This window comes from Prosopis cineraria, unplaced genomic scaffold (genome assembly GCF_029017545.1).
Source record: "Prosopis cineraria cultivar Desert tree isolate PC_DT_omini unplaced genomic scaffold, ASM2901754v1 PC6, whole genome shotgun sequence".
Taxonomy (NCBI): domain Eukaryota; kingdom Viridiplantae; phylum Streptophyta; class Magnoliopsida; order Fabales; family Fabaceae; genus Prosopis; species Prosopis cineraria.
In genome coordinates this window covers 11,755,508-11,767,751 of record NW_026555337.1, presented here as the reverse complement: position 1 = coordinate 11,767,751, position 12,244 = coordinate 11,755,508, and the positions used below count along the sequence as shown (strand labels likewise).

The following is a 12,244-nucleotide window of genomic DNA, read 5'->3' as shown; positions in this document are numbered from 1 at the left end:
TATTTTTTCATGGCGGTAAAAAATTTATTAAATATTTTAAACAAGAAATTTGAGTTGACAATGATGAATTGTAACTTTTTTTAGATGATAATTTACACAAAATGTATATTTTATGTTTAATTTCCATTAAGCATAAATTGCATTGTCTAATAATTTTTTATTTTTAAGTAAATTGAGTTGTAGAAATTTAAATATTTACCCAAAATAAAGATTTGGACAAAAAAAAAACTCCAAATAAAGCGGATTTTTTTTTTGGCGATGTATTTTTTTTTTTGGTGGGAGATATTAAAACTCGAGGACAAGACTTAACAATGGATTCTTTTTACACCAATGACTTAGTTAACTAATAATATTAATTAATGATTTTTTCCACAGTAAAAACCAATTATTTGAATTAATTAATTACCGTTGATTCCTGCATAAAAATAATTAATTAAATTAAATATATAAATCAATTAGTTTAGTTAGTTAAAGGAGTGCACGCGTTGAAAAAGCGCGTGACGTTGTTAGGGGACATGGCTTCTTCGGAAGGATGATTCCTTCCTCGTCTACTACTCTACCCTTCGTGCCTTCTTTCTTCTCAATTCTCTCTCTACAAGTTTCCTTCCTATGGAAACCGGAGTCCAAAGGAACGCACAGAAGAATTACTATATCTGATTATCTTTTTTATCCCAAAAAAGCAAGATCTAGCGACAGAGAAAGAAGATATTTCTCCTCCTCCTGCTCTGAGAATTTCCGTTTTTGTTTGTGTCCCTCCCTCTCTGCTGTCGCTCTGAGGATTTCAGGTTCATTTGAATCCTAATCTTCCTCTAATGTACCATTTGAGTTTCAAAAATATTTAATTTCTTCCTATTAAGACATGTTATGTGCCCGTGTATTTGTTCTCATTTTGTATTCATAGATTGCTTGCTATACTAGTTCTGATAGTGAAATTATGGCTGATTCTCCGCTCTTTGCTTGTTTTTAATTCATTTCTTGAAGTTTATTTGCTTTTGACAATGTGGGTACTTAGCCAATTTTGGCTACTTGAGGTTCAGAGCGTTGCAGTGCTAAATTTAGGGTTCTTGATGTTGGTTGTATAATTTGACTATTATGTTGTTATACTTTATGGACTCTAATTTGTTTAGAATTTGACGCTCGCTGTGTAATTCTTTCTAGCTCATTCTCAAAATTAAGTTCTGAATTCTACCTGGAGATTTGGCTTCTGTTTTGATTGACGCTATTGAATTACTTTTTTGGGAATAAATTGTTGAGAATTGGAGTAAGCATGAGTCTTGGATAATACTGTTGCTATGCGGATTTTGGGGTTTTCCCTCATTTGCTGCTGTTAACGTGGGTCTTCTAGCTGTGTTTCTTATCTATCTGAATTCTTTGTGAACTGCAGGACTGTTGGGATCCGTTTCTACAACGACCACACTGAATAAATTGTAGTTTGAAAGACTCATTTTAGGTTATTGTATGTGTATCACTGATTAGATAGTTCACAATACTGTTCGAATATCATATTTTGTGTCCAGATACCTTTGACATGTAGAAAGTTTTTTCATTGTGTTATTATGGTGTTTGATGTTGTTGAAGAATTAAAAATAAATAAATAAATTACCAGGATAGCGGAATACTGAGTTTTATTGGATGGGTAATAAACTTGGGAGGAGGAGACAAGTGGTGGATGAAAAGTATACAAGGCCACAAGGGTTGTATAATCACAAAGATGTGGATCACAAGAAGCTGAGAAAGCTAATACTTGAATCAAAACTTGCACCTTGCTATCCTGGAGATGAAGAATGTGCTAATGATCTTGAAGAGTGCCCAATATGTTTTCTGGTTGGTCTAAATTTCTTTGTACTTCAATCCTAGTTCCTTGTGCTTATTCTTTTGCTGTACTTTTTCCTTGAATGAACAAGGAATCCATTTCAACTTATGAAAGTTAAGCTATCAACTGCAAATAGAACTGCTTTCTTTTCAGTGGGTTTCAAAAATACTTGACAGCAGAAAGTGCCCAGATTTTCCCTATTTCCTTAATTTTTTAAAATAAAAGTCTGCTTCAAATTGTAAAACTTTATCAAGGACCTTTCTAATTATTGTATTTCATCTTTTTCTTTCAATTTAGTATTATCCAAGTTTAAATCGATCAAGATGTTGCACCAAGAGCATTTGTACTGGTAATTATTTTCTTATCTTCACAACTAATATATCTCATCATTAACGTTACTATGTGATCTGATTTAGTCCTTTTTGCCAGAGTGCTTTCTGCAGATGAAGGTTCCAAATTCAACTCGGCCTACACAGTATCCTTCATTACTAGTCATTTGTCTCTTATACAAAGAGCTATGACTTATACTTGCTTACTTGATAACTGCCATCTATCATTGGTTAAAATTTAATGGTAATTTCTTTCCTTAACCATGGTAGATGTCCTTTCTGCAAAACAGCAAATTATGCTGTGGAGTATCGGGGTGTGAAATCAAAGGAAGAAAAGGGATTGGAGCAGATTGTAAGTTGGTATCTGCCATAGCTATTGAGTTTAGGAATATGCTTGCTGAAATATTTGCACAATCAGTTCAGATGTACTGACATATACTTGATGCTCAGGAAGAACAGCGCGTTATAGAAGCAAAAATTAGGATGCGGCAGCAAGAGCTTCAGAATGAAGAGGAAAGAATGCAGAAAAGGCATGAAATGAATGGAAATGTAACACCTGCAGATGTTGAATATAGCTCAAATGCTGGTAGTCTTCAATGGAGTTCTGGATATTGTCTCTGTTTGATTGTTTCTGGTTGTATAAATTATTCTTTTGTTTTTTGTAGTGACTGCATCATCAGTTTCTGTTCTTGAAGGGGAGGAGATCATTACTTCTCAAGATTCATGTGTCACCCCAGTGATTAGACCGCCTCCAGCTGCTAGGAGCAATAGGTCTGCAAGTTTACACAACTTTTTAAGTTTTAATGATTTTTAATTTTCCCTCATTATGTTGCTGAAATCGACTCCTTTCAAGTCAATAAATGGAACAGAGAAAAATGAATTGAAATTTGTGATTTATGAGAACTTGTGTCTTAACTTTGGCTCATGAAATCTAAATTTTTCTGGGGTGTTTCATTTCCCATTAGTGTTCTAATTGTTGAGATTATATTGATATTGATTACATTGTCAAGAGTTGAGTCCAATATAAAATGACAGACATTAACCTTGTCATCTGGTCTGAATTCTGTGCTTGATTCAATAGTCTGCCTCAGGCATGTGCCTCTAATGAAAATGGCTATGAGGAGCATTTATCCTATTGCAATAGGAATCAACGACTACATGGATTGGATGATGCCATCGTGTTCTATCATTAATCAAACTTTGAGTAATGTTGTTAACCTAGGTCTCGTTCAACAACTTCCATAAGTTTTTTTTTTTTTTTTTAAGTCTTCCTTTACCCCTCTTAATAGGGTTCAAGGCTATCCATTCTACTTTTCTTACTAGTCCCTGCCATGACCTTCTTTATACATGGCTACACCATCTCAAAATATTTTCTACTATCCTTCTCTTAATAGATGTCACACCCATTTTTTCCTTTGTATGCTTATTGCGGATTTTATTTTTTCATGTATGCTCGCATATCCATCTCAATATTCTCATCTTTACTATTCTAATTTTATGCATTTGTTATCCCTTTAAAGCCTAACATTTACTGCCATATAACATGGCTGGTTTTATAGTAGTTCGATAAAACTTTCCTTTTAGTTTATGAGGTACTTTCTGATCTCAAATAACTTCTCCACTTAAAACACCCTGCTGATTTAAAAGTTTACTAAATTTAAATGTCTGGAGGATATAGAAAACCAGAACAGTTGATTGTAATTCAAGGGATGGTATATGATTGGAATGCTGCTTAGGAATATACTTACTGATGCAACCAAATCATAGATCAGTTGGTCATTTGGGTACATGGGCTGAGCATGAAGAAGATTGAGCTGGCAGCTGATTTGTTAACAGGATTGATGCCAGCAGTGAGTTTGACTTATGAATAAAAAGGGCAATCCAATCTTTGCCATGCTAGATGCATGCCCAGAAAATTCAACCACCTGCCGATTAGTTGCATTGCTTGTGATCTCAAGTCCTATTTAGATAATTGTTAGGGAATTTTGAATATCAACAGCAATAGTCGGTATCCAACATCTTTCTTTCATAGTTCTTGGATTGTAGTCAAACCATCAACGAACTGCTTGTTTCTATTCTTCTTCACACTGAAGTGTTAATAAGTTCTGTCAATATCAAGCATGATTGCACTAAGTGGAATTTTTTTAGTGGAATTCTGCAACTTGGAATTTGATTGATTATTCGTTAATGAAAATCTAAGCTCATAATTTCTTACATCAAGAAGCGGCTGCTGAATCTAGCAGTGTTGATGGGATGAATTCCTTATTATTTTAAGCTTTCGCCAATGTGTATAGTTACTGGTAGAAAAGTAGTTGGAAATGATGAGTCGTGTTGGTGCACCGGTGTTATAACTGACTAGTTTTAGGGAAAAAAAAATATTCAAGAGACGTGCTAGTAAATGGCCCATCCTAGTATTTGGTGGTCCTGTGGACCCGCACTTGGTCAACTTGCAATAATGCTTTCACACAGCTAGGCAGATTAATGTATATAAAGAGATCAGTAAGAGTTGTTCAACCTCAGTGCTAATTCAGCCTCACTCAGAAGAGAAAAGAGACAAAAAGATACTGCTTCTTCCTTTTCCTGAATAAATAATTGTTACACATCTTCATGTTAAGTGTCCTGTTTTCATATGCATGAATTGAACAGAAAGTTATGTATATTTACAAGAGGACTCTTTAAGTAATAGAATGTTCAAATGGTTGTAATAGATGGTGGAAAACGAGATGAATTTTTCTATCTTTTACCTGTGCAACTGACAAGCCATTGAGCTGACCCCTATGCTACACCATGTATGTTTTACCTGTTCAATTATAGGATGAACATAATTTAATACAATTGTATTAGAGTCATAAAACCATATATGATACTTTTTAAATTCATACTCACGATGACATGTATGATCCCCTAGTTGATCCCCGTGAAGATATTTGCTAGCTAGATTGATGTCTTTTGGTAAGCAAGCATTTAAATTCTATTGTTTGGTCATGGACACATGTGCTCGAATGCTTTCATGTCTTATGTAGTATGGTTACCTTGTATGTTTTTGTAACACTGAAAACTTGCAGAGATGATGAATTTGAACTTGACCTTGAGGACATTATGGTCATGGAAGCGGTCTGGCTTTCCATTCAGGTAAGGAATTTGTGTTTGAAATAAAAATGAATGTTGAATTTATCTGTAAAATTGAAGATTTTTTAATAAAAATAAAGTAATTTTCATTTCAATTCTTTTTCAGAATAATCTTTAAAGCCCACATTATAATTCTGTCATGTGTTGCCTAGTCATTCAAATATAGAATTGTTCATATTGTGTGTTTTTTCACTTGATTACCTTTAGACAAGGAGGAAATACATGCATGATTTTTTCTAACTGACTATATCTACAGCTTGATTATTGGACATGAATAGCTGCTTTCCAAAATACTAGAACTATACATTTTACTTTATCATGGCGCATGACTTGAACTAAAGCTCTCTGAGTATCATATTGAGTAATGCTACCTACTTAATTCTTGTATTTACTACTTTATAAGTCGCTTCACTTGAGTTAAGGCGCTGCACTTGAGTTAAGGTGAACCTTGTGTAAGTATTTTCTAGACATGGATTAAGCTATTTGTTCAGTGTGTAGATTTGTGAGATGCAAGTTTTGCGATCTTTGGTTTCTCACAGAATTGTCTGGGAAATGAAACTTGTAATTCAGTTTTACTCCTCCCTCCCCTTCCTTCCCCTGCTTGCTGGTGGAAAACTGTAATTATAGTAAGACAACCAGTCTATTTAACGAAGTGTATATATTGGCATTGCAGGAGAGTGGCCGGCAGAGAAATTTATCTTATCCAGCTTCTGGACAATACATAACTGGTGATAACTATGTTTCGTCTGCAACAAGTCCTCACGCTGGATCATCGTCATCGCCTTCTGGGGGCCTTGCTAGTGCAATCGCTGCTCTTGCAGAGCGTCAGCAAATGGGGGGAGAATCATCAACAAGCGCCAACGAGGGAAGTGCACCATCATTCAACATGCTACAAGGTCCCAACAGGTTTTATAGTCAGTTGAGTAGAGAATCTGGTGGCTATCTGCCTACAGACAACAGCGATGAGGTACCATCAGATAACTCGTCAGCCATGACTAGGGTTCATGGTGAATGGCCCATGGACAATGAACCACAGGTGGCTGAAGCAGCAAGCAGTTACACGAGTGCCATTGCAGCAGATGATAGCAGAATATCTTCCTTACCACAGCCCAATGACCTTGAAGGAACCACTGAAAATGACACAGAAACCATTGTTCCTGAGAGTTTTGAGGAGCAGATGATGCTAGCTATGGCTGTCTCTTTAGCCGAGGCTCGAGCCATGTCAAATGGACAAGGTGCTTCGTGGCAGTAGTTTTTGGTCAAGGTACTCGTTTAGTCTTTCTTAAATTGATGATGCTTGCATTACCATGGCTATTTGGTCAGCTTAGTCTTGGTTTGAGAGATTGAACAAGGTTCACACTTTCTGTGGAACTTGTTCGAAAGATCTGCGAAAGATTCTCTTTGCACACGTATTCATATATAAAGATGTCAAATGGAAAACAAATTATTTCTAATGTGTCAAAGGTTGTTGCTTGATGCTTCCTTCTCTTTTTGATTTCTTGTCCCCTTCCCCCTTCATTAGCTTTCTGTAAATAATGTTTCAAAATTTAACACAGGCCCTGATTGATTTATTTCCATTCTTAGACTTTATTTGGCACATTTTAATCATACACTGAACAGGAAAGGAGAGGAAATTGCCGTGTGAGTGTAATTTGTTTCTTGCTCTTTGAGATGAGTATATCAAATCATTCTTATAGGGAGTAGCATGTCAAATATTTACATTTTTCTTAGTTTTTTTTTTCTTCTTTGGCGAAATACATTATTCATGAACATGGAAAGTAGCACCTATTTTGAATATGAAAACTCTCACAATTTAGGTAGAATTCTTTATCAGATTCAATAATAAATACATATGTTGACAGGTCCTTTGCTTAGTAGCGCTTCTAAGGTATTCCTATGTTAACATTTTGGTGGTAACCCAATAATATACAATTTGACCTGTCTTGTTGCTGGTGCTGTTTCTGAGGTGAAGTGTTAAATTTGACGATGGAAGGAAAGTAGAGGCTATTGAGGCCTTCTTTGATTTTGTCTTTAAAGCCGGTTTTTTATTTTGGCCAATGTATATTTTTAATCTTTTAATTTTATATAAAATTTTATTTTAATCTCTTAATTTTATAAAATGTATTTTCAGTACAAAAAAGGTTTTATGTTGAACTTTTAAATATTGGTAAAACATTTTCAAGCATTAAGTTTATTTTTTTTTTAAATAACAATAATTGGTATAAAAAGCAATCATTTAAAACTAATGGTTTAGGGTTAGGGGATTAAAAATATACTTTATAAAATTAAAGAATTAAATTGAAACCTTGTATAAAGTTAGAAAATAAAAAATATACTTTAGCCTTCTATTTTTAAAAATAAAAAAATTGTTTGAGTAAATATTTTGGATTTAAATGTTTGATAACATTGACATTTAGAAAGATATATAAATATGTCATAGCTATTTTTGTTTTATTTTTTCTTTGGTTTTCAAAGTCCGTTCCATTTAATTATTGAAAATTACTGTTAGTTTTGATTAATCACATCATAAATTACTACTATTAATCATTGTTGACTATAATTATTGGTCCATTTTTTAACTCAAAGTGTTCAAATTAATATAATTAAATATATTTTTCTTTTAAAAAAAATTCTAAAAGTTATATTACGAAGTAATATTTAAAACCATAAAAATTGAAACACGAGGCCTAAAACATTATCATATTAAAAATTGAAACTTGTGTGATTCTTCGTTCCCGCCATGAGAATCGCGTTTCTCGTAGTAAGCATTATATATTCCAATATAATTATATAATGTTAGGTTAACCCCATACTTTCCCATAGTAATCATCATTCTTTAAAAATTAAAAATATAAATGTATGACCTTATACATATCAATCATTATTCCTATATCTCTATCACCTTATTTCCCTCTTAACCCAAAAAAACCTATCTATGGCCATGATCATGTTAGCTCAAATTATTTTCTACCATTTCATTACATTTCTCTCTCCAATAATCAAATAGGATCCCCAATGCTTTCGGAGAATCTAACATGCATTTTTTTATAAATAAATAATTTAACTACTTTACCTAATAACATTAAATTAATTATTTACCTCTAGTATTTAGATAAAATTTTAAAATAAAAAATCAAACCTCTTATTTTAAGCTAAGATAGAAATGAGTTGAGTTGGGATATTTGTTCACTTGAGGAAAAAGAGAGTGTAGGTTGAGCTTTATGTCATGGGACTGTTACTTTTTCTACAAAAAATTAATTTATTGGGACATATAAAGTGTTCGTTTATATAGTCAAAACCTTTTTAAAATCTTTATGACGTGGGACGTAACATTCAACCCACTTATTGAATTAAACAAGTGAACTGATCTGGCTCAAGAACTGTGTTGCTATGCCTCTTAGTTTTTTAGCACTATATTTGAATTTAAAGTTAACTTATAGGAGTTAGCTTTAGTAGAAGTAGCTATAACTACTTAAGCATGAGGTTTGGAGTTGAAATTTGAGTGAATATAGAAAATGTCTTTGAGAGAGTTACTTCTAATTGGGCCCAACAATACTTAAACAAGAAATTCAATCAAATACTTATATTAAAAAAAAATCTAAATGTTCCCAAAGATCAATCTAACGGTCAAGAACTAAGTTTGAGGAAATTGAGAACCAAAAACAAAAATGTTGAAAGGTCTAAAGATTCGTCTATGCACAAACTCATCTTCATCAGCACACATCAGTATATTCAGAGTACTGTTGGCTAAATTTATGGGTGTCACTTGTGGCGGAGCCACATGTGCTTGATGCCCCCCGCCAGCAAAATAGGAAAAATTACTGGTATAGGGGTATAGTTATTTATATTTACACCCTCATTTTTTTCATGTTTTTTCATATTAAACCCATCCTATCATAGGATTCCTATGTTACTTTTTAACATAGATCCAAAATTAAAATTTTTTAACTTAAAGCTTGGTAAATTTTAACCTACAATTTCATCATACCCAAGTACTAATATTATTTTATAAAAAATTAATATTTTATTAAATATTTAAGAAAATAGGGGGGGGGAGAATAACCTAGTTATACTCGGGTCGTTTGAAATCCCAAGTCAGATTTGGGGAAAAAATTGAAGAGTGCCTTTGTGCTGATCAATGTGGCTACAGTAATCGCCTCTGGTTTTTGGAGCAAGAATTTCGCTACTTCAGCTGCGTTGCTAGAACTGCGTTCGCCAAACTGGTCTTGCTATCCTCATCTTTGAAGTTTGAAAAGAGAAACTTGAAGCTAGAAAAGATAGCAAAAGAAGTAGAGAACGAATGAAGAAAAGAGAAGAGAAAGGAAGGAATAAGACATGAAGCTAGGAGAGAGAATGAGCAATTTTGAGTAGCATTCTTCAATCTTACACTTCTTGCCCGCAAAAGTTGACTTCTTATATAGGGGACAATGGATGTACAATTGTCCCATAATTTATATTAAAAAATATATATTTAAAAACATTGATAATAAATTGATTATTTAACAATTTCAAAATATGAACATACGTAGAGAAAATTTTCTTATACTCCTTGCGTGAACCAAACATGCTTAGAAGAGTTTCGTCCTCAAAATGTATGTGAATTAGTGATCGTGAGTTTCCAAAGTTTTTTACCATAATTTTTTTTTACAGTGCATAAGCTATTAAGAGTCTTATAAAATGAAAACGTTCACAAGGAAGTAACTGATCATTGCATGGAAATGAATACAAGACTGGGAAAAAAGGAAGAGGCTCTGATGAACGGAGTGACAAGCAAAATAATAACTTTAGAAGGCCTACATTGGAAAAAAGGCCAAGGCTCTGAAGAACGGACTTAGTTGCCAGTTGCCACTCTCTCCAAATGCTGGTTTCCGACTTCTAAGGGTCTATTGGGTTGGGCTTTTTCCTATAGTTTTCCATTTTGGGCTTCTTGAAACCTAGTCTTGCCCAAGAAGATGTTTTTGGTCCAAACAAGTACTTCGCTTCAAAGTAAAGAATGATTTTTTTAAAAAAAATAAATGAAGGAATTCAGCCTAAATGCTGAGGGTTGATACAACAATCATTATTAAGCAGGCTAATAACAACACTAGCTGAATGGACAATCAAAATGCTGAAGACGAGGTCACAAACTAAGTTTATTGTTTTGCAAGACAACCAGGGGAGGCATGAACTAGCTGGACATCCCATTCGCCAGAGAGTATAGTTCGTGTTTCCTCTGCCAGAGCCACCGTGCCGACTGCCGGAGCTCCATCACTGGCAGGGAGACCACCACAAGGGACCAAAGGGTCGAGGAAGAATTTCAACTCTTGACCTTCTGGTCGAGCAAAAGGTATTGCGCCACTGAATCACCAAAGGTAAACGATGATACGTGCAAAAATATATATATATATATATATATTGACTTTTGTTCTCAAGCATTCATGTGAATTACTGTTAATCACAATCACTGATGCATATTTTAACATAACTTGTTCATATGCAAAAAAAAAAAAATTATTAATTTTTAAAACCGAACTTATTCAATTTTTTTTAACAACTTGTTCCTTCAATATGAAATGTTATCAATATTATACTAAACAAAAAAAAAAGTATAGAAAAAGTAAATATGTTATAAATTTATTTTTCAAGAATTTTAATAAGCTTTGGTTAATCACGGATGCATTATTATTCATATCATATCCAAACAATCACTTGTAACATTCAAACATGAATATTCACATGTAAAAAAGTTGTCAATTTCTAAAACCCATCTTTTTCAATTTTTTTAACAACTTAGTACTTCAATATTGAAAAATTATCAAAATTATGCTAAATAAAAAAAGTAGATATGTTATAAAAAAAATTTTAAGAATTTTTAAGAGTTTTGGTTAATCATGAACACATTGTTGTTTATGAACAATTCATATTTATAATGTATATATTTTTTTTATTTAATATAATGTTGATAATTTATTAATGTTAAAGAAATAAGTTGCTAAAAAAAATTGAACAAATTAAATTTTAAAAATTGACAACATTTTTATGTATGAACTAATCATGTTTGAATATGTATAATTGATTATTTGGATATAAACAATGTAACAATGAGTTCATGATTAACAACAACTCACATATATACTTGAAAACAGAAGCTATAAGATATATATATATATATATATATATATTATATTTTTATTTTATTATTAAATTGCTTTAGTAGTTGAGTGACACACTTCATTTTGCAAAGCCAAGGGGTTAAGGATTCAAATGCCCCCTTAGCCCTTTGACTGGGATTGACCACTGGCCATCGGCGATGGCAGCCTCCTTGATGGCGACAAAGCTTTGGCAGCCTACACAGCATCTCCAATTGCCAGTGACGAAAAGACTTAAAAAAAAAAAAACAAAACAAAACAAAAGAGGCAAAGCGTCACTTTAATAAAATATTTAATTACAATTAAAGCGTTTGGGCCTAAAAAAGATTTCAGATTGCTTTAAAAATCTTAATCATGAGGGTCGTGACTAAAATTCTTTCTTCTTTTTTAAAAAGAAAACCTTTACCACTTTAGCTTTTGACTTGTGTTGTTTTAATGCAAGCAGAAGCTTCCTGTGTCACTATTACACTACATGCAAGTCGCTCTCACCATAACCCACTTTCACTTTATGCATTTCTTTTGAAAAATTGACTTCCTACCACTTTTCTCCCTCGCGCGCGCGCGCGCACACACACACATTTTCCCTTTTCATAACTGTTGGTTCGATCTTTGATATGAGTTATTTTAATATGAGTTATTTAATATTTACATAAATAAAAAAAATTTAAAAGTAGTTTGGATTTTCAAAATTGTCAAAAATCATTGCTAGTTTTAAGAGTACTCTCAAATTAAAATTAACCAATATTAAATTTTAATTTCTGTCTTTTATCATCTCTTTATACAACACAATTAATATGAGCATTTGTGTAAAAAGAAAAAAACTTAATATCAGCGGAGAGGTACAT

General features: G+C 32.9%; 1 protein-coding gene across 3 annotated transcripts; it reads left to right on the top strand.

Moving 5' to 3' along the window:
- Positions 1 to 551: 551 nt before the first annotated feature.
- On the top strand, positions 552 to 6,879 carry LOC129313358 (E3 ubiquitin-protein ligase DA2L-like). 3 transcript variants are annotated; one of them, XM_054956374.1, is made up of 10 exons: positions 552 to 785; positions 1,385 to 1,450; positions 1,607 to 1,824; positions 2,111 to 2,162; positions 2,243 to 2,288; positions 2,413 to 2,494; positions 2,593 to 2,728; positions 2,808 to 2,913; positions 5,208 to 5,274; positions 5,945 to 6,879. In XM_054956374.1, the coding sequence occupies exons 3-10, from the start codon at positions 1,633 to 1,635 to the stop codon at positions 6,521 to 6,523; spliced, it is 1,260 nt and encodes a 419-aa protein (XP_054812349.1). In that variant the 5' UTR covers positions 552 to 785; positions 1,385 to 1,450; positions 1,607 to 1,632; the 3' UTR covers positions 6,524 to 6,879. The 3 variants fall into 3 exon arrangements, with proteins under 3 accessions (XP_054812349.1, XP_054812347.1, XP_054812348.1); XM_054956372.1 differs by having other exon boundaries at positions 1,385 to 1,456; XM_054956373.1 differs by lacking the exon at positions 1,385 to 1,450.
- Positions 6,880 to 12,244: the final 5,365 nt, after the last annotated feature.